Source organism: Salvelinus alpinus, chromosome 1, assembly GCF_045679555.1.
Source record: "Salvelinus alpinus chromosome 1, SLU_Salpinus.1, whole genome shotgun sequence".
Classification (NCBI taxonomy): Eukaryota; Metazoa; Chordata; class Actinopteri; order Salmoniformes; family Salmonidae; genus Salvelinus; species Salvelinus alpinus.
Window position 1 is genome coordinate 25,703,551 of NC_092086.1, and position 18,957 is coordinate 25,722,507.

At 48.5% G+C, this 18,957-nt stretch overlaps 1 protein-coding gene across 3 annotated transcripts in view; it reads right to left on the reverse strand.

The window, feature by feature from the left end:
• Window positions 1–18,957, reverse strand: part of dnaaf5 (dynein axonemal assembly factor 5) — a 75,018-nt gene that overhangs the window by 33,871 nt on the left and 22,190 nt on the right. For all 3 annotated transcript variants that reach the window (XM_071411650.1, XM_071411733.1, XM_071411821.1), the window contains exons 7-8: window positions 7,685–7,828; window positions 4,245–4,413 (exon numbers count right to left, since the gene is read on the reverse strand). In XM_071411650.1, coding sequence (XP_071267751.1) covers window positions 4,245–4,413; window positions 7,685–7,828 — 313 coding nt within the window. The remainder of the gene's footprint in view (window positions 1–4,244; window positions 4,414–7,684; window positions 7,829–18,957) is intronic.

The following is an 18,957-nucleotide window of genomic DNA, read 5'->3' on the forward strand; positions in this document are numbered from 1 at the left end:
GACGGGTCAGTTATGACTGGAGGCTTAGAATGGACGGGTCAGTTATGACTGGAGATTTATAATGGACGGGTCAGTTATGACTGGAGGTTTATAATGGACGGGTCAGTTATGACTGGAGGTTTATAATGGACGGGTCAGTTATGACTGGAGGTTTAGAATGGACGGGTCAGTTATGACTGGAGGTTTAGAATGGACGGGTCAGTTATGACTGGAGGTTTAGAATGGACGGGTCAGTTATGACTGGAGGTTTAGAATGGACGGGTCAGTTATGACTGGAGGTTTAGAATGGACGGGTCAGTTATGACTGGAGGTTTAGAATGGACGGGTCAGTTATGACTGGAGGTTTAGAATGGACGGGTCAGTTATGACTGGAGGTTTAGAATGGACGGGTCAGTTATGACTGGAGGTTTAGAATGGACGGGTCAGTTATGACTGGAGGTTTAGAATGGACGGGTCAGTTATGACTGGAGGTTTAGAATGGACGGGTCAGTTATGACTGGAGGTTTAGAATGGACGGGTCAGTTATGACTGGAGGTTTAGAATGGACTGGTCAGTTATGACTGGAGGTTTAGAATGGACGGGTCAGTTATGACTGGAGGTTTAGAATGGACTGGTCAGTTATGACTGGAGGTTTAGAATGGACGGGTCAGTTATGACTGGAGGTTTAGAATGGACTGGTCAGTTATGACTGGAGGTTTAGAATGGACGGGTCAGTTATGACTGGAGGTTTAGAATGGACGGGTCAGTTATGACTGGAGGTTTAGAATGGACGGGTCAGTTATGACTGGAGGTTTAGGGGACTAGAGGACATACTTTAGCTGTTTATTGCTGTTCCCATACAATCTGAGAAAAAACCTCAAATCCTTTTCAGTACATCCTGTTACTATCATCTGAACAATATCTGTGTAAATCAATTGGTCCTGATTAAGCATGAACAACAGTACAGCTATACAACTCTAAAGAACAAAAATAACTTGTCTATAATTATAAATATACAGACAACCCTAAAAGGTTTCCGTTTTGGGTTCCACGTAGAAACAATTCCATAGAGGGTTCTACATGGGGACAGCCGAAGAACCCTTTTTTATAAGAGTGTATAGGTCTGGAGTGCAAGTGTGTGAGAGAGAGAGATGGAGACAGACAGACAGACAGACAGACAGACAGACAGACAGACAGACAGACAGACAGACAGACAGACAGACAGACAGACAGACAGACAGACAGACAGACAGACAGAGAAAGAGACAGACAGAGAGAGACAGACAGAGAGACAGACAGAGAGACAGACAGAGAGACAGACAGAGAGACAGACAGAGAGACAGACAGAGAGACAGAGACAGACAGACAGACAGACAGAGAGAGAGAGAAAGAGACAGACAGAGACAGACAGACAGAGAGACAGACAGAGAGACAGACAGAGAGACAGACAGAGACAGAGAGAGAAATCCGGGATGAAAGAACGTGTGTCGGAGGTGTAATGTCGGAGGATTATGGGGGATAGGGGTAAAGTAATGTGTAAAGTGAGGTTCAGAGCCCTGTAACCCTCCCTGACCTGGACTGAGACAGACTGGGAGTGGGGGGATTTACCCTAGTCACTAAGATAACTTGGCTCTAATGACAAGCTTTCTGTGTGTAGCTGGATAACGGCAGGTTATGTTGCTGACTTGCCAGATGCCTCAAACTGAATTATTCTGCTGCTATCATTCGCTACATACTTCAGTCAGACTGCCATCATTGAAGTCGTTTGTAGTGACGTCAAAGTGCGCGGTGTTGTACAAAACAAAGTCATCAGCGATTGGATCATCTCTAACCATCAGAGTATCAAAGCCAATGACACATTTTTAAAAGTGCTGCTGTTGTACAAAACAAAGTCATCAGCGATTGGATCATCTCTAACCATCAGAGTATCAAAGCCAATGACACATTTTTAAAAGTGCTGCTTTACCCATTTTTGTTCTGCCTCTGGCCCAAACCATCGGTTTCTGGGACCAATCAGACGGTCTAGAATGGATTTCCATTCTACAAATCGTAGAGGAGGTACTCAGATACAGACTCATTGCGAAGAAGAAACTAACATCCATGGGCGTGATGTAGCGTTTTGCCTGTGCATGGAGTTTGTGTAGCCAGGCAGGTTGCTTTCTGTCTGTGTGAGTGTTTCTAAAGGGGACTTGAGTCAAAGGTCTTTGATTTGTCTCAGAGTCATCCAGATGACAGCGTAGAAATAAAGTGAATAGAATGGACATACCAACATTTGTTTCCATTCCTGTTAGTGAGCATTTCTCCATTGCCAAGACAATCCAGCCTCCTGACAGGTGTAGGAACTTTGCACAGCCATTGAAGAGGAGTGGGACAACATTCCACAGGCCACAATCAACAGCCTGATCAACTCTATGTGAAGGAGAAGTGTCGCACTGCATGAGGGAAATGGTGGTCACACCAGATACTGACTGGTTTTCTGACGCACGCCCCTGTTGGTATATGTGACCAACAGATGCATATCTGTATTCCCAGTCATGTGAAATCCATAGATTAGGGCCTAATGAATTCATTTCAATTGACTGATTTCCTTATATGAACTGTAACTCAGTAAAATCTTTGAAATGATCGCATGTTGTGTTTATATTTTTGTTCAGTGTAAATCTATGATGGTGGCTGTTTGGCTGGTATGGAATGAAGGGTTGCCTTCAATGACAATATCCACTCTATAACTGGTATTTATAGGACTGGTGTCGAAACAAAATGGAGGTAATAACTTGACTATAGTCTCACCTGACTGGCCAGCGATGACATGTAGCAAATATTGTATACTATATTGACAAGATAGTCAAGTGACCCGCACTAACAATAGAAATACATGTCCTCAAATATGGAAGTCAGGGTGGAGGCGGCGAGATCAGGTGGGACCATTCTAGCCAATGAGAGGGCAGATACGCATGTGAACAACAGGCCATAGAGATAGATAGAGGACTCATCTATGTATCTGTGCCATTATAGAGTCTGTGACCGCAAGGGCAGCACCATTGAAGCCATTTCCATTTTAAAGTAGTCAATTTTCTTATTCTTCATTGGCCGATTGCTCCAAAATCATAGGAATCCCACCTAATTGTCTATTTTAAAATGGTGGAAGCCCTCAATGGCAATATCCACACTAAAACGGGTTATATCCATGATGAGTCCTCTCCCTATGACAACAGGCACAACTCCAAAATGAAGTTGTATTTTTTAAAGTTGTGTAAATGGGATAAAGTAATCCTTCTCACCCCCCCCCCCCCTTAAAAGATTTAGATGCACTATTGTAAAGTGGCTGTTCCACTGGATGTCATAAGGTGAATGCACCAATTTGTAAGTCGCTCTGGATAAGAGCGTCTGCTAAATGACTTAAATGTAAATGTAAATGCAACGTGTGTCCACTTATATACGACGCCAGGTCAGCGGAATCAATCACCACCTTCCGGAGACACCTGAAACCCCACCTCTTTAAGGAATACCTAGGATAGGATAAAGTAATCCTTCTAACCCCCCCCCCCCCCCTTAGAGTTAGATGCACTATTGTAAAGTGGTTGTTCCACTGGACATCATAAGGTGAATGCACCAACTTGTAAGTCGCTCTGGATAAGAGCGTCTGCTAAATGACTTAAATGTAATGTAAATGTATATCAGTAAATTTGTAACAACCTAACCGTTGCGAAACTTTAATTTGATCAAATAAGCCTCACTTAGCAAATGAGCAATTCCATTTTTTGTTGACCAAATTCAACACTCTCCCATTGACCAAAACTTCCTCCCTTCTTGGGCTTATTTTCGTGGACAGATTTTGGTCGGAGTAAACCTCTTGCTTCGCCTCTTCCTATCTGCCTTTGGTCTCACATGATTCTGACAATAATGTGATTTTAGTCTCACCTGATTGGCCAGATATGACTGTGGGTTGGTTACAGATTGGTCTTCTGATTGGACAGAATTGACCTGTATTCTCACCTGATTGGCCAGCAATGTGACTATATGCTCACGTGATTGGCCAGCGATGTGGCTATAGTCTCACATGATTGGCCAGAGATGACCTATAGCAGAGCTCTCCAACCCTGTTCCTGTAGGTTCTCTCCAACCCTAATCTAGCACACCTGATTTGAATGAATATCTATCTGATCAGTTGAATCAGGTTAGTTACAACTGGAGTTGGATGTAAAACCTACAGGAGGGAAGGCTCTCCAGGAACACGGTTGGAGAAGCCTGACCTATAGTCTCACCTGATTGGGTGGCGATGACCTGGAGCTGCAGTCTCTGGGGGGAGTAGCTGGTCCAGGTCTTCTGAGAGGCTGAGAGCCACTGGAGCAGCTGATCCATGTGCTGCCTGTAGAGGTCAACTACTGTAGGCAGAACCTGGACCTTACATAGAGACACTACGCTCTGCTCTGCCTGAGAGAGAGAGATGGAGAGGAGAGAGAGATGGAGAGGAGAGAGAGACAGAGAGAGAGAGATGGAGAAGAGAGAGAGATGGAGAGGGAGAGGAGAGAGAGACAGAGAGAGAGATGGAGAGGAGAGAGAGATGGAGAGGGAGAGATGGAGAGGAGAGAGAGATGGAAAGGAGAGAGAGATGGAGAGGGAGAGAGAGAGAGACAGAGAGAGATGGAGAGGAGAGGGAGATGGAGAGGGAGAGATGGAGAGGAGAGAGACAGAGAGAGAGATGGAGAGGGAGAGATGGAGAGGAGAGAGACAGAGAGAGAGATGGAGAGGAGAGAGAGAGAGAGACAGAGAGATAGATGGAGAGAGATGAAGAGGGAGAGGAGAGAGACACAGAGAGAGATGGAGAGGAGAGAGACAGAGAGAGATGGAGAGGGAGAGAGAGATGGAGAGGAGAGAGAGATGGAGAGGAGAGAGAGATGGAAAGGAGAGAGAGATGGAGAGGGAGAGAGAGAGAGACAGAGAGAGATGGAGAGGAGAGGGAGATGGAGAGGGAGAGATGGAGAGGAGAGAGACAGAGAGAGAGATGGAGAGGGAGAGATGGAGAGGAGAGAGACAGAGAGAGAGATGGAGAGGAGAGAGAGAGAGAGACAGAGAGATAGATGGAGAGAGATGAAGAGGGAGAGGAGAGAGACACAGAGAGAGATGGAGAGGAGAGAGACAGAGAGAGATGGAGAGGGAGAGAGAGAGATGGAGAGGAGAGAGAGATGGAGAGGGATAGACAGAGAGAGAGATGGAGAAGGAGAGAGAGATGGAGAGGAGAGAGAGAGAGAGAGATGGAGAGGGAGAGAGAGAGATGGAGAGGGAGAGAGATGGGGAGAGAGAGAGAGAGATGGAGAGAGATGAAGAGAGCGAGAGAAACAGGAAGGGAAGGTGAGAGAAACAGGAAGGGAAGGAGAGAGAAACAGGAAGGGAAGGAGAGAGAAACAGGAAGGGAAGGTGAAAGAAACAGGAAGGGAAGGAGAGAGAAACAGGAAGGGAAGGAGAGAGAAACAGGAAGGGAAGGAGAGAGAAACAGGAAGGGAAGGAGAGAGAAACAGGAAGGGAAGGAGAGAGAAACAGGAAGGGAAGGTGAGAGAAACAGGAAGGGAAGGAGAGAGAAACAGGAAGGGAAGGAGAGAGAAACAGGAAGGGAAGGTGAAAGAAACAGGAAGGGAAGGAGAGAGAAACAGGAAGGGAAGGAGAGAGAAACAGGAAGGGAAGGAGAGAGAAACAGGAAGGGAAGGTGAGAGAAACAGGAAGGGAAGGAGAGAGAAACAGGAAGGGAAGGTGAGAGAAACAGGAAGGGAAGGAGAGAGAAACAGGAAGGGAAGGTGAGAGAAACAGGAAGGGAAGGTGAGAGAAACAGGAAGGGAAGGAGAGAGAAACAGGAAGGGAAGGAGAGAGAAACAGGAAGGGAAGGAGAGAGAAACAGGAAGGGAAGGTGAGAGAAACAGGAAGGGAAGGTGAGAGAAACAGGAAGGGAAGGAGAGAGAAACAGGAAGGGAAGGAGAGAGAAACAGGAAGGGAAGGTGAGAGAAACAGGAAGGGAAGGTGAGAGAAACAGGAAGGGAAGGTGAGAGAAAGTGATCAACAAATTCAATAAAATGTTTATGTTGCAAGTTTAGATTACATCCGGAAACAGAAGCATGAATAGTTTAGATTACATCCGGAAACAGAAGCATGAACAGTTTAGATTACATCCGGAAACAGAAGCATGAACAGTTTAGATTACATCCGGAAACAGAAGCATGAACAGTAACTTTACGATGAAAATAATCACTTTCCAAAAACTCTGTAAACAATGTGCTTCACATGCTCTTAGTGTGATACATCAAACCACTCCGATGCAAACACTAACACATGTACCCATACAGAAAACAAACAGGAAGCATACATCCCATAGTCACAATAAACATCAACGGAGAGGAAATGAGCAGAGTGAGAGAAAGGAGTGTGAGCATAGTGTTGTCTCTTCAGGACAGAGGAAGTGACCTCGAGGGGTGCGTTATGGTCCCCCTTATGGCCCCCTTGAGGGGAGGCGGGGATGGACACTGTCTGATTGACTGTCCTCTAGAGTCAATAGTGTTACACCCCTCCCCCCCACAAACCCCTGACTGGAAGCTCCTTTTCTGGGAAAACTAGCGTTGCCATTCCCACTGGGAGGCGGAACAGCGTCCAGGAATGCCCAAGGCCATGCTCTCCCTCCCGCCTTCCCCCCTTCCCCCCATGTCCCTGTCCCTATTCTTCCTCCCAGTTCCAAACAGGACACCGTTTCTGCAGACAGACACAGACAGTCAGACTTAGAAGGCCACTGAGTGGTCAGTCATTCATCCGTTGGCCAGAGTGCAACTCCACTTCCCGCTCCTCTCCTCGTAGACCTGCTATTAGCATACAGTCCAAACAGACAGACTAAACTAAGACATAACACAGGGCTTTGACAGTCTTCTGTTTCCTCCGCCTCTTCTCTATGTTGTTAAGTTTTATTCTGGGTCAAGTTAGCCGGACGACGAGTGTCCTTCGCGGCAGGATGGTGCTCGCGTGGCATGTAATGGCAGTAGGCGTGAGGAAAGATGGCGCTGGGGCTGATTCTCTCTCTCTCTCAAAACCGCCTCCTTTCACCCTCGGCAACGGTTTAAACTAGTTCCACTCCAAAGGTGCAATTTCTGACTAAATGGGTAATTACAGTAGACTGTTGAGTTCCACTGTGCCCACTTTGAACCAGGGCTAACACTTACATTCTTCAAATAGCTTCTCTGGCCCGCTATACAAAACCTACTCACAGCTGTAATAAACAAGGAGGGGGATGGAAAGAAAGAGGGCAGGGAAAAAATGGTAAAACATTCTAGATGTCAGAGCAGAGAAGGAGAAGAGTAGTTACACAGGTGAGGTGGGTTGTGGGTTATAAACGTTGAACCCACAGGGGAGGGGGGGCCTGCCTTGAAGACAGAGAGGATCATGGGATTGTTCGTTAGAGCCACTGGGTGAGGCTGTGTGTGGGTTTGTGTGTGGGTTTGTGTGTGTGTGTGTGTGTGTGTGTGTGTGTGTGTGTGTGTGTGTGTGTGTGTGTGTGTGTGTGTGTGTGTGTGTGTGTGTGTGTGTGTGTGTGTGTTACTTGGGTAGTGAGCTGGGGTTTGATGTATGGGTGTGTAGACATATGTGTGTCTGTGTCCATGCAAGCATGCTGGTGGGTTTGTGTGTGTGTGTGTCCATGTACTGTATGTGTGTGTATGTGAGCACATCTTACCTTGTCAGTGAGCAGTGGCTCAGTGGAGAGGCTCTGGACAGTAACCAGCACCTGTAACAGCTGTAGACTGACAGAGCAACAGTCCTTCTCACACACAGACAACAGAACATCCACACAGGACAGCAACTGGTCCAGATACACCGCCTGGGAGAAGGTAGGAGAGACAATTCTAATTCAGCCCTTTATTGGGTAAATATCATACATTACACAAACACATTTAAATATCAGCCCTCACACAGACCGGGAGAGAGAGGGAGACGGAGATAGGGGAATGTGTAGATTGAGGTGGGGTGAGAGAGATAGGTACAGAGAGAGATAGGTACAGAGAGAGAGATAGGTACAGAGAGAGAGATAGGTACAGAGAGAGAGAGAGATATGTACAGAGAGAGAGAGAGATAGGTAGAGAGACAGAGAGACAGGTAGAGAGAGAGATAGGTACAGAGAGAGAGAGATAGGTACATAGAGAGAGAGGGGTGAGAGAGATAGGTAGAGAGAGAGAGATAGGTAGGTACAGAGAGAGAGAGAGATAGGTACAGAGAGAGAGAGAGATAGGTACAGAGAGAGAGAGAGATAGGTACAGAGAGAGGGAGTAAGAGAGAGATAGGTACAGAGAGGGAGTAAGAGAGAGATAGGTACAGAGAGAGGGAGTAAGAGAGAGATAGGTACAGAGAGAGATAGGTACAGAGAGAGAGTAAGAGAGAGATAGGTACAGAGAGGGAGTAAGAGAGAGATAGGTACAGAGAGAGATAGGTACAGAGAGAGAGAGAGATAGGTACAGAGAGGGAGTAAGAGAGAGATAGGTACAGAGAGAGATAGGTACAGAGAGAGATAGGTACAGAGAGAGAGTAAGAGAGAGATAGGTACAGAGAGATAGGTACAGAGAGAGATAGGTACAGAGAGAGAGAGAGATAGGTACAGAGAGAGGGAGTAAGAGAGAGATAGGTACAGAGAGGGAGTAAGAGAGAGACTGCAGTGCTACAGTCTGACGGTGCATGAGAAGGCCCTGACCTCTGTTCCTCATACTGTCATACTGTTAAATGAGGGAAAAGTCAATGGCGTGACCGCTCCCTTCACCACCAGCCTAGAAGCTAGATTTATTTTCTCTGAACTCTATCCGCCCTCTCCTCTATCCCTCCTTCTGTCTCTCTCGCTCACACTCCTCTCCATCTGCTCCCTCTCACCTCTCTCACGACACGCCATCCTCCCTCAGTTCTGATTCTCTCTCTCTCTCTCTCTCTCTCTCTCTCTCTCTCTCTCTCTCTCTCTCTCTCTCTCTCTCTCTCTCTCTCGCTCTCTCTCTCGCTCTCTCGCTCTCTCGCTCTCTCGCTCTGCGTGTCTCTCTCTCTCTCTCTCGCTCTCTCGCTCTGCGTGTCTCTCTCTCTCTCTCTCTCTCTCTCTCTCTCTCTCTCTCTCTCTCTCTCTCTCTCTCTCTCTCTCTCTCTCTCTCTCTCTCTCTCTCTCTCTCTCTCTCTCTCTCTCTCTCTCTCTCTCTCTCTCTCTCTCTCTCTCTCTCTCTCTCTCTCTCTCTCTCTCTCTCTCTCTCTCTCTCTCTCTCTCTCTCTCTCTCTCTCTCTCTCTCTCTCTCTCTCTCTCTCTCTCTGTAGGGTGAGCTCATGTTTAGACAAAGGCCCTCCACTCGGACCAATTTCCATGGCATCACCGGGAGCACAGCCTTGTTTCCTGTTTTGCTGTGGCCTGTCATTAGAGAGGAGGGGGAGGGAGGGGGGGAGGCAGTCTCCAGGTGTTTGCTTAGGGAGAGAGGGGGTGTATTAGGGAACGGAGAGAGATGGCCAAGAGTCTGTACGCACGCACACACACACACCTCATCCCTCCCATTCTCCATAATGACAAAACGTCTGCCCAGTGCTCAAAGCAGGCACTAGGAGGAGCACAACACTGTCTTCCCCAAGCAGCCAGAGAGCGGCCAGAGAGCGGCCAGAGAGCGGCCAGAGAGCAGCCAGAGAGCGGCCAGAGAGCGGCCAGAGAGCGGCCAGAGAGCGGGCAGAGAGCGGGCAGAGAGCGGCCAGAGAGCGGCCAGAGAGCGGCCAGAGAGCGGCCAGAGAGCGGCCAGAGAGCGGCCAGAGAGCGGCAAGAGAGCGGGCAGAGAGCGGGCAGAGAGCGGCCAGAGAGCGGGCAGAGAGCAGCCAGAGAGCGGGCAGAGAGCAGCCAGAGAGCGGGCAGAGAGCAGCCAGAGAGCGGGCAGAGAGCAGCATGCCACTTCAGTGGGAAGGAAAAGAGATCAAAGCTAAATAAATAAGATGGAAGAGCAGTGAGTCTATGACAGGGATGGAGAGGAGAGACTAGAGGGTCAGGACTTCCAGGGATGGAGAGGAGAGACTAGAGGGTCAGGACTTCCAGGGATGGAGAGGAGAGACTAGAGGGTCAGGACTTCCAGGGATGGAGAGGAGAGACTAGAGGGTCAGGACTTCCAGGGATGGAGAGGAGAGACTAGAGGGTCAGGACTTCCAGGGATGGAGAGGAGAGACTAGAGGGTCAGGACTTCCAGGGATGGAGAGGAGAGACTAGAGGGTCAGGACTTCCAGGGATGGAGAGGAGAGACTAGAGGGTCAGGACTTCCAGGGATGGAGAGGAGAGACTAGAGGGTCAGGACTTCCAGGGATGGGAGAAAAATGTGTTTATTTTACATCAGTGAGCTGGGGGTTAGACACACACATACTACGGACACACACATTATGCACGCACACACACTTTTGACTCAGGGGGGTTTGGAAAAGTCTTGTTATGCGTGTCTGGATCCGACAGGGAGTCAGCTTTGATATTCTAAAAGAAAGTGAGCATTGAGGATAACCTGTGCTTCCTTAGTCCCCCTGTCTGGCCTGGGCTTCCCTGGGGCCTCCCCCTCACCTCTCTGGGCTTCCCTGGGGCCCCCCCCTCACCTCTCTGGGCTTCCCTGGGGGTTCTCCCTCACCTCTCTGGGCTTCCCTGGGGGTTCTCCCTCACCTCTCTGGGATTCCCTCACCTCTCTGGGCTTGTGACTTAGTTCTCCCCTCCTGTGTGCTTACTCACTTCACCCCCCCTGTAGAGTGTGGACGTGCTCACAGTGGATGGTGTGGATACCCATAGAATGTCTGGTTATTGTATTTCTGTGGGGATCCCCCTCTTTACAGCTCTGCAGCTCACTATCATGGGAATAAAGCAGAGAGAACGTGGAGGTTCTCTGTTCTGTTCTCTGTTCTGGGGTGTTCTGGGCTGTTCTGTTCTCTGTTCTGGTCTGTTCTGGTCTGTTTTGGTCTGTTTTGGTCTGTTCTCTGCTGTGTTCTGTTCTGGTCTGTTCTCTGCTGTGGTCTGGTCTGTTCTGTTCTCTGCTGTGGTCTGTTCTCTGCTGTGGTCTGGTCTGTTCTGTTCTCTGCTGTGGTCTGTTCTCTGCTGTGGTCTGGTCTGTTCTGTTCTCAGCTGTGGTTTGTTGTGGTCTGTTCTGGTCTGTTGTGTTCTGTTCTCTGCTGTGGTCTGGTCTGTTCTCTGCTATGGTCTGGTCTGCTGTGATCTGGTCTGGTCTGTTCTGGTTTGTTGTGGTCTGTTCTGGTCTGCCACAACACCCCTAGGGAGGTAGCCCAGGATGCTGTAGGGAGGTAGCCCAGGATGCTGTAGGGAGGTAGCCCAGGATGCTGTAGGGAGACCCCACCAGACGTTTAACATTGTCACACACAAGCAGACACCGACACCAACACAGCCATCAGTAGGTGTGGGAGAGGAGAGGTAAAAGTGGCTTAGTGGATATAATCATGTGTCAGACACACCTGGAGCCTGACTGGAGCTCCACCTGGTGCCTTGCCACTGCACACGCCACGGGGCCCCGTAACACAGTGTGTGTGTCTGACACAAATGCACACTGACATACTGAGGTAGTTGGGGATTCATTACCACCCCCCCACAACTTCTGCCGGTGTCATGGAAACAGATACACCCCTGGAGCTCAGACCCGGACCTCTGACCCGGTTGTGTCAGTCCACAGGTGAGGTGGCAGCCACGCGTACGGGTACGGTAAGCCCAACCCACCACCGCACTCCTCCTTTCTTTCCTCTCTCTTTCAACAGCGAGATGAGCCGGCCACAGCTGTCAGCGGCCATGACATCAGACAGAGGAAACATGTCAGAGTGTGTTTGGGTTTTCTGAGCGACAGTAAGTTGGCCGACATGGCGTCACCACGTCACGCAAAGGACAGCCACTTCCAAGTCTCTCGGCAGCATTTGCACAGAAGACAAGATAAAAGAAAACAGAGCCTCTCCTCCACTACTCTCCTCCTCCCCTCCACTACTCTCCTCCTCTCCTCCACTACTCTCCTCCTCTCCTCCACTACTTTCCTCCTCTCCTCCACTACTCTCCTCCTCTCCTCCACTACTCTCCTCCTCTCCTCCACTACTCTCCTCCTCTCCTCCACTACTCTCCTCCTCTCCTCCACTACTCTCCTCCTCTCCTCCACTACTCTCCTCCTCCCCTCCAATACTCTCCTCCTCCCCTCCACTACTCTCCTCCTCTCCTCCACTACTCTCCTCCTCTCCTCCACTACTTTCCTCCTCTCCTCCACTACTCTCCTCCTCCCCTCCACTACTCCCCTCCACTACTCTCCTCCTCCCCTCCACTACTCTCCTCCTCCCCTACTCTCCTCCTCCCCTCCACTACTCTCCTCCTCTCCTCCACTACTCTCCTCCTCCCCTCCACTACTCTCCTCCTCCCCTCCACTACTCTCCTCCACTACTCTCCTCCTCTCCACTACTCTCCTCCTCCCCTCCCCTCCTCCCCTCCACTACTCTCCTCCTCTCCTCCACTACTCTCCTCCTCCCCTCCACTACTCTCCTCCTCCCCTCCACTACTCTACTCCTCCCCTCCACTACTCTCCTCCTCCCCTCCACTACTCTCCTCCTCCCCTCCACTACTCCTCCCCTCCACTACTCTCCTCCTCTCCTCCACTACTCTCCACTACTCTCCTCCTCTCCTCCACTACTCTCCTCCACTACTCTCCTCCTCTTCTCCACTACTCTCCTCCTCCCCTCCACTACTCTCCTCCTCCCCTCCACTACTCTCCTCCACTACTCTCCTCCTCTCCTCCACTACTCTCCTCCACTACTCTCCTCCTCTCCTCCACTACTCTCCTCCTCCCCTCCACTACTCTCCTCCTCTCCTCCACTACTCTCCTCCTCTCCTCCACTACTCTCCTCTCCTCCTCTCCTCCACTACTCTCCTCCTCCCCTCCACTACTCTCCTCCTCTCCTCCACTACTCTCCTCCTCTCCTCCACTACTCTCCTCCACTACTCTCCTCCTCCCCTCTCCTCCTCTCCTCCACTACTCTCCTCCTCTCCTCCACTACTCTCCTCCTCTCCTCCACTCCTCTCCTCCTCCACTACTCTCCTCCTCTCCTCCACTACTCTCCTCCACTACTCTCCTCCTCTCCTCCACTACTCTCCTCCACTACTCTCCTCCTCTCCTCCACTACTCTCCTCCACTACTCTCCTCCTCTCCTCCACTACTCTCCTCCTCTCCTCCACTACTCTCCTCCTCTCCTCCACTACTCTCCTCCACTACTCTCCTCCACTACTCTCCTCCACTACTCTCCTCCTCTCCTCCACTCCACTACTCTCCTCCACTACTCTCCTCCTCTCCTCCACTACTCTCCTCCACTACTCTCCTCCACTACTCTCCTCCACTACTCTCCTCCTCTCCTCCACTACTCTCCTCCACTACTCTCCTCCACTACTCTCCTCCACTACTCTCCTCCACTACTCTCCTCCTCTCCCCCACTACTCTGGCTCAGCACTTTGACAGTGCCTTGCTGTGTAATGTTCTGTCTGTTAACTGCCCGGTTGTAAATACTCCTTCCCTTCACCTACGGGCCTTTCTCTCACATCTGCAGATGTGAGAATAGTGCCGTAGCCACGGCAACACCACAATGGCCCTCAGCTGTAGAGTGAGAGCGTGTCTCTATTATGTACTAATAGCTTCATGTCTGTGGGTGTGTTTTATGGTATGTCCTATAATTACAAGTGCGACTTGTACGACACGGAAGCTTAACTAACCAACCCTCCTTTCAACTCCTCTCTGCCACAGTGAAGTCATTGTGAGTGCCCAAGCACAATGTCAGTGTCCACATCTTCAAGGGGCTCCACCACTCTCTCGCTCTCTGCCGACCAGCGTGGTTTTTGCTGTGACTTTGAAGATTATTTACATTTGATTTTTTTCCTGCTTTTTGGTCTAAGTCAAACCTCTCGCTCTCTGGCACAAAACTCTCTAATGTTGGAAGGATCAAAAACACAAAACTTGTTCTCATCTTTTGAAGTTTATTTGAGAAAGCATAGCATCTGAGTCTGCAATTGAACTATTATTTTTAACTCTACTTTATCTTAGCACCACCGCTGCCCAATGTGCTCATATGACATTTCCCCTTCCATGTCTAAACACCGATGAGCTAAACTGATATCAAAAACAGCCAGTTAGTCCAACAAGCATGATCACTGTGTCTGCTGGCTTCAGAGTATTTTAGTATTTTTATTTAACCTTTATTTCTCCAGGGTTTTCTCATAGAGATAAAATCTATTTTTCAAGAGAGACCTGGTCCGACAGCAGCAAGGGAAACAATGTTTCAGACAAAACAACTTACTAAAACTATAGACACACATACAGTACAACAATTACATATCACGTAAAGAAACACAAAATGTCATAACTAAAAAACAGCTGTCCTAAAGACAATTACACTCTTCCATGATATTTATAATCGACCAAGTGTTTAAACTCCACCAAAGTTTTTGATTGGTAATGAACCTGAGGGCTGCATGATATACTGAATCAAGTGCTCAAGTGCATTGACTACTGGCCAAAAGTTTTATAACACCTACTCATTCAAGTTTTTTTTTTTAAATTTGTACTATTTTCTACATTGTAGAATAATAATGAAGACATAAACTATGAAATAACACATGGAATCATGTAGTAACCAAAAAAGTGTTAAACAAATCAAAATATATTTTATATTTGAGATTTTTCAAATAGCCACCCTTGACAGCTTTGCACACAGCCAGGACTGTACATTCTCTCAACCAGCTTCATGAGGTAGGAAAATTATGTGGATATATTGAAGCAACATCTCAAGACATCAGTCAGGAAGTTAAAGCTTGGTTGCAAATGGGTCTTCCAAATGGACAATGACCCCAAGCATACTTCCAAAGTTGTGGCAAAATGGCAACAAAGTCAAAGTATTGGAGTGGCCATCACAAAGCCCTGACCTCAATCCTATAGAAAATTTGTAGCAGAACTGAAAAAGCATGTGCGAGCAAGGAGGCCTACCAACCTGACTCAGTTACACCAGCTCTGTCTGGAGAAATGGGCCAAAATTCACCCAACTTATTGTGGGAAGCTTGTGGAAGGCTACCTGAAACATTTGACCCAAGTTAAACAATGTAAAGGCAATACTACCAAATATTAATTGAGTGTATGTAAACTTCTGACCCACTGGGAATGTGATGACAGAAATAAAAGCTGAAATAAATTATTCTCTCGACTATTATTCTGACATTTCACATTCTTAAAATAAAGTGGTGATCCTAACTGACCTAAGACAGGGAATGTTTACTAGGATTAAATGTCAGGAATTGTGAAAAACTGACTTTAAATGTATTTGGCTAAGGTGTATGTAAACTTCCGGCTTCAACTGTATACAAGCCCGCCCCCCCCCCTTTGGCAAATCTGACCATGACCATCTTGTTGCTCCCCTCCTATAAGGCAGAAACTAAAACAGGAAGCGCCCGTGCTTAGGTCAATCCAACGCTGGTCTGACCAATTGAATTCCACGCTTCAAGATTGCTTTGATCACGTGGACTGGGATATGTTCTGGGTAGCCTCAGACAATAAAATTGACGTATACGCTGACTCGGTGAGCGAGTTTATAAGGAAGTGTATAGGAGATGTTGTACCCACTGTGACTATTAAAATCTTCCCTTACCAGAAACCATGGATTGATGGCAACATTCGCGCAAAACTGAAAGCACGTACCACCGCATTTAATAATATCAAGGCGACTGGAAACATGGTCGAATTCAAACAGTGTAGTTATTCCTTCCGTAAGGCAATCAAACAAGCAAAGCATCAGTATAGAGACAAAGTCAAGTCGCAATTCAGCGGCTCAAACACGAGACGTACAGACAATCACAGATTACAAAAAGAAAACCAGCCCCGTCGCGGACATCGACATCTTGCTCCCAGACAAATTAAACAACTTGCTCGCTTTGAGGACAATACAGTGTCACCGACACAACCCGCTACCAAAGACTGTGGGCTCTCCTTCTCCGTGGCCGACGTGAGTAAAACATTTAAGCGTGTTAACCCTCGCAAGGCTGCCGGCCCAGACGGCATCCCTAGCCGTGTCCCCAGAGCATGCGCAGACCAGCTGGCTGGTGTGTTTACGGACATATTCAATCAATCCCTATCCCAGTCTGCTGTATCCACATGCTTCAAGATGGCCACCATTGTTCCTGTTCCCAAGAAAGCAAAGGTAACTCTACTAAATAACTATTGCCCTGTAGCACTCACTTCTGTCATCATGAAGTACTTTGAGAGACTAGTCAAGGATCATATCATCTCCACCCTACCCGTCACCCTAGACCCACTCCAATTTGCTTACTGCCCCAATAGGTCCACAGACGATGCAATCGCATTTACACTGCACACTTCCCTATCCCAGGAATACATATGTAATAATGCTGTTCATTGACTACAGCTCAGCATTCAACACCATAGTACCCTCCAAACTCATCATTAAGCTTGAGACCCTGCGTCTTGATCCCCGCCCTGTGAAACTGGGTCCTGGACTTCCTGATTGGCCGCCCCCAGGTGGTGAAGGTAGGAAACAACATCTCCACTCCACTGATCCTCAACACTGGGGCCCCACAAGGGTGCATTTTCAGCCCTCTCCTGTACTCCCTGTTCACCCATGACTGCGTGGCCATGCACGCCTCCAACTCAATCATCAGTTTGCAGACGACACCACAGTGGTAGGCTTGATTACCAACGACGAGACGGCCTACAGGGAGGAGACGGCCTACAGGGAGGAGGCGGCCTACAGGGAGGAGACGGCCTACAGGGAGGAGACGGCCTACAGGGAGGAGGCAATGACCCCAAGCATACTTCCAAAGTTGTGGCAAAATGGCAACAAAGTCAAAGTATTGGAGTGGCCATCACAAAGCCCTGACCTCAATCCTATAGAAAATTTGTAGCAGAACTGAAAAAGCATGTGCGAGCAAGGAGGCCTACCAACCTGACTCAGTTACACCAGCTCTGTCTGGAGAAATGGGCCAAAATTCACCCAACTTATTGTGGGAAGCTTGTGGAAGGCTACCTGAAACGTTTGACCCAAGTTAAACAATGTAAAGGCAATACTACCAAATATTAATTGAGTGTATGTAAACTTCTGACCCACTGGGAATGTGATGACAGAAATAAAAGCTGAAATAAATTATTCTCTCGACTATTATTCTGACATTTCACATTCTTAAAATAAAGTGGTGATCCTAACTGACCTAAGACAGGGAATGTTTACTAGGATTAAATGTCAGGAATTGTGAAAAACTGACTTTAAATGTATTTGGCTAAGGTGTATGTAAACTTCCGGCTTCAACTGTATACAAGCCCGCCCCCCCCCCTTTGGCAAATCTGACCATGACCATCTTGTTGCTCCCCTCCTATAAGGCAGAAACTAAAACAGGAAGCGCCCGTGCTTAGGTCAATCCAACGCTGGTCTGACCAATTGAATTCCACGCTTCAAGATTGCTTTGATCACGTGGACTGGGATATGTTCTGACGGCCTACAGGGAGGAGGCGGCCTACAGGGAGGAGGCGGCCTACAGGGAGGAGGCGGCCTACAGGGAGGAGACGGCCTACAGGGAGGAGGCGGCCTACAGGGAGGAGGCGGCCTACAGGGAGGAGGCGGCCTACAGGGAGGAGGCGGCCTACAGGGAGGAGGCGGCCTACAGGGAGGAGGCGGCCTACAGGGAGGAGGCGGCCTACAGGGAGGAGGCGGCCTACAGGGAGGAGGCGGCCTACAGGGAGGAGGCGGCCTACAGGGAGAGGACGGGCTACAGGGATGAGACGGCCTACAGGGAGGAGACGGCCTACAGGGAGGAGACGGCCTACAGGGAGGAGACGTGCTACAGGGAGGAGACGTGCTACAGGGAGGAGACGGCCTACAGGGAGGAGACCCCCTATTCCACATCGACAGGACAACAGTAGAGAAGGTGGAAAGTTTTAAGTTCCTCGGTATCTCAAATGGTCCAAGCACACTGGTGAAGAAGGCGCAAAAGCGTCTCTTCAACCTCAGGAGGCTGAAAAAACGTGGCTTGTCACCGAAAACCCTTCTAACTTTTACAGATGCACAATTGAGCGCATCCTGTAGGGCTGTATTATCGTCTGGTAGGGCAACTGCACCGCCCACAACCGCAGGGCTCTCCAGAGGGTGGTGCTGTCTGCACAACGCATCACCAGGGGCACACTGCCTGCCCTCCAGGACACCTACAACACCGATGTCACAGGAAGGCCAAAAAGATCATCAAAGACAACAACTACCCGAGCCACTGCCTGTTCACCCCGCTATCATCCAGAAGGCGAGGTCTGTACAGGTGCATCAAAGCTGGGACAGAGAGATAGAAGCTGTTTTTCAATCTCAAGGCCATCAGATTGTTAAACGGCACCACTAGCACAGAGAGGCGGCTGCCTACCTATAGACTTGATATCATTGGCCACTTTAATAAATGGAACACTAGTCACTTTAATAATGCCACTTTAAGAATGTTTACATATCTCGCATTACTCATCTCATATGTACTGTATCCTTCACTATCTATTGCATCTTAGCCACTCTGTCACTGCTCATCCATATATTTTATACTTATATATTCTCATCCCATTCCTTTATTAGATTGTGTGTATTAGGTTTTGTTGTGGAATTGTTAGATATTAGGTTTTGTTGTGGAATTGTTAGATATTACCTGTTAGATACTGTCAGATCTAGAAGCATAAGAATTTCGCTAGACTCGCAACAATATCTGCTAACCATGTGTATGTGACCAATAACATCTGCTAACCATGTGTATGTGACCAATAACATTTGATTTGACACACCTCCAGGCTGTGTAAGGGCTATTTGACCAAGAAGGAGAGTGATGGAGTGCTGCATCAGATGACCTGGCCTCCACAATCACCCAACCTCAACCCAATTGAGATGGTTTGGGATGAGTTAGACCGCAGTGCTCAGCATATGTGGAAACTC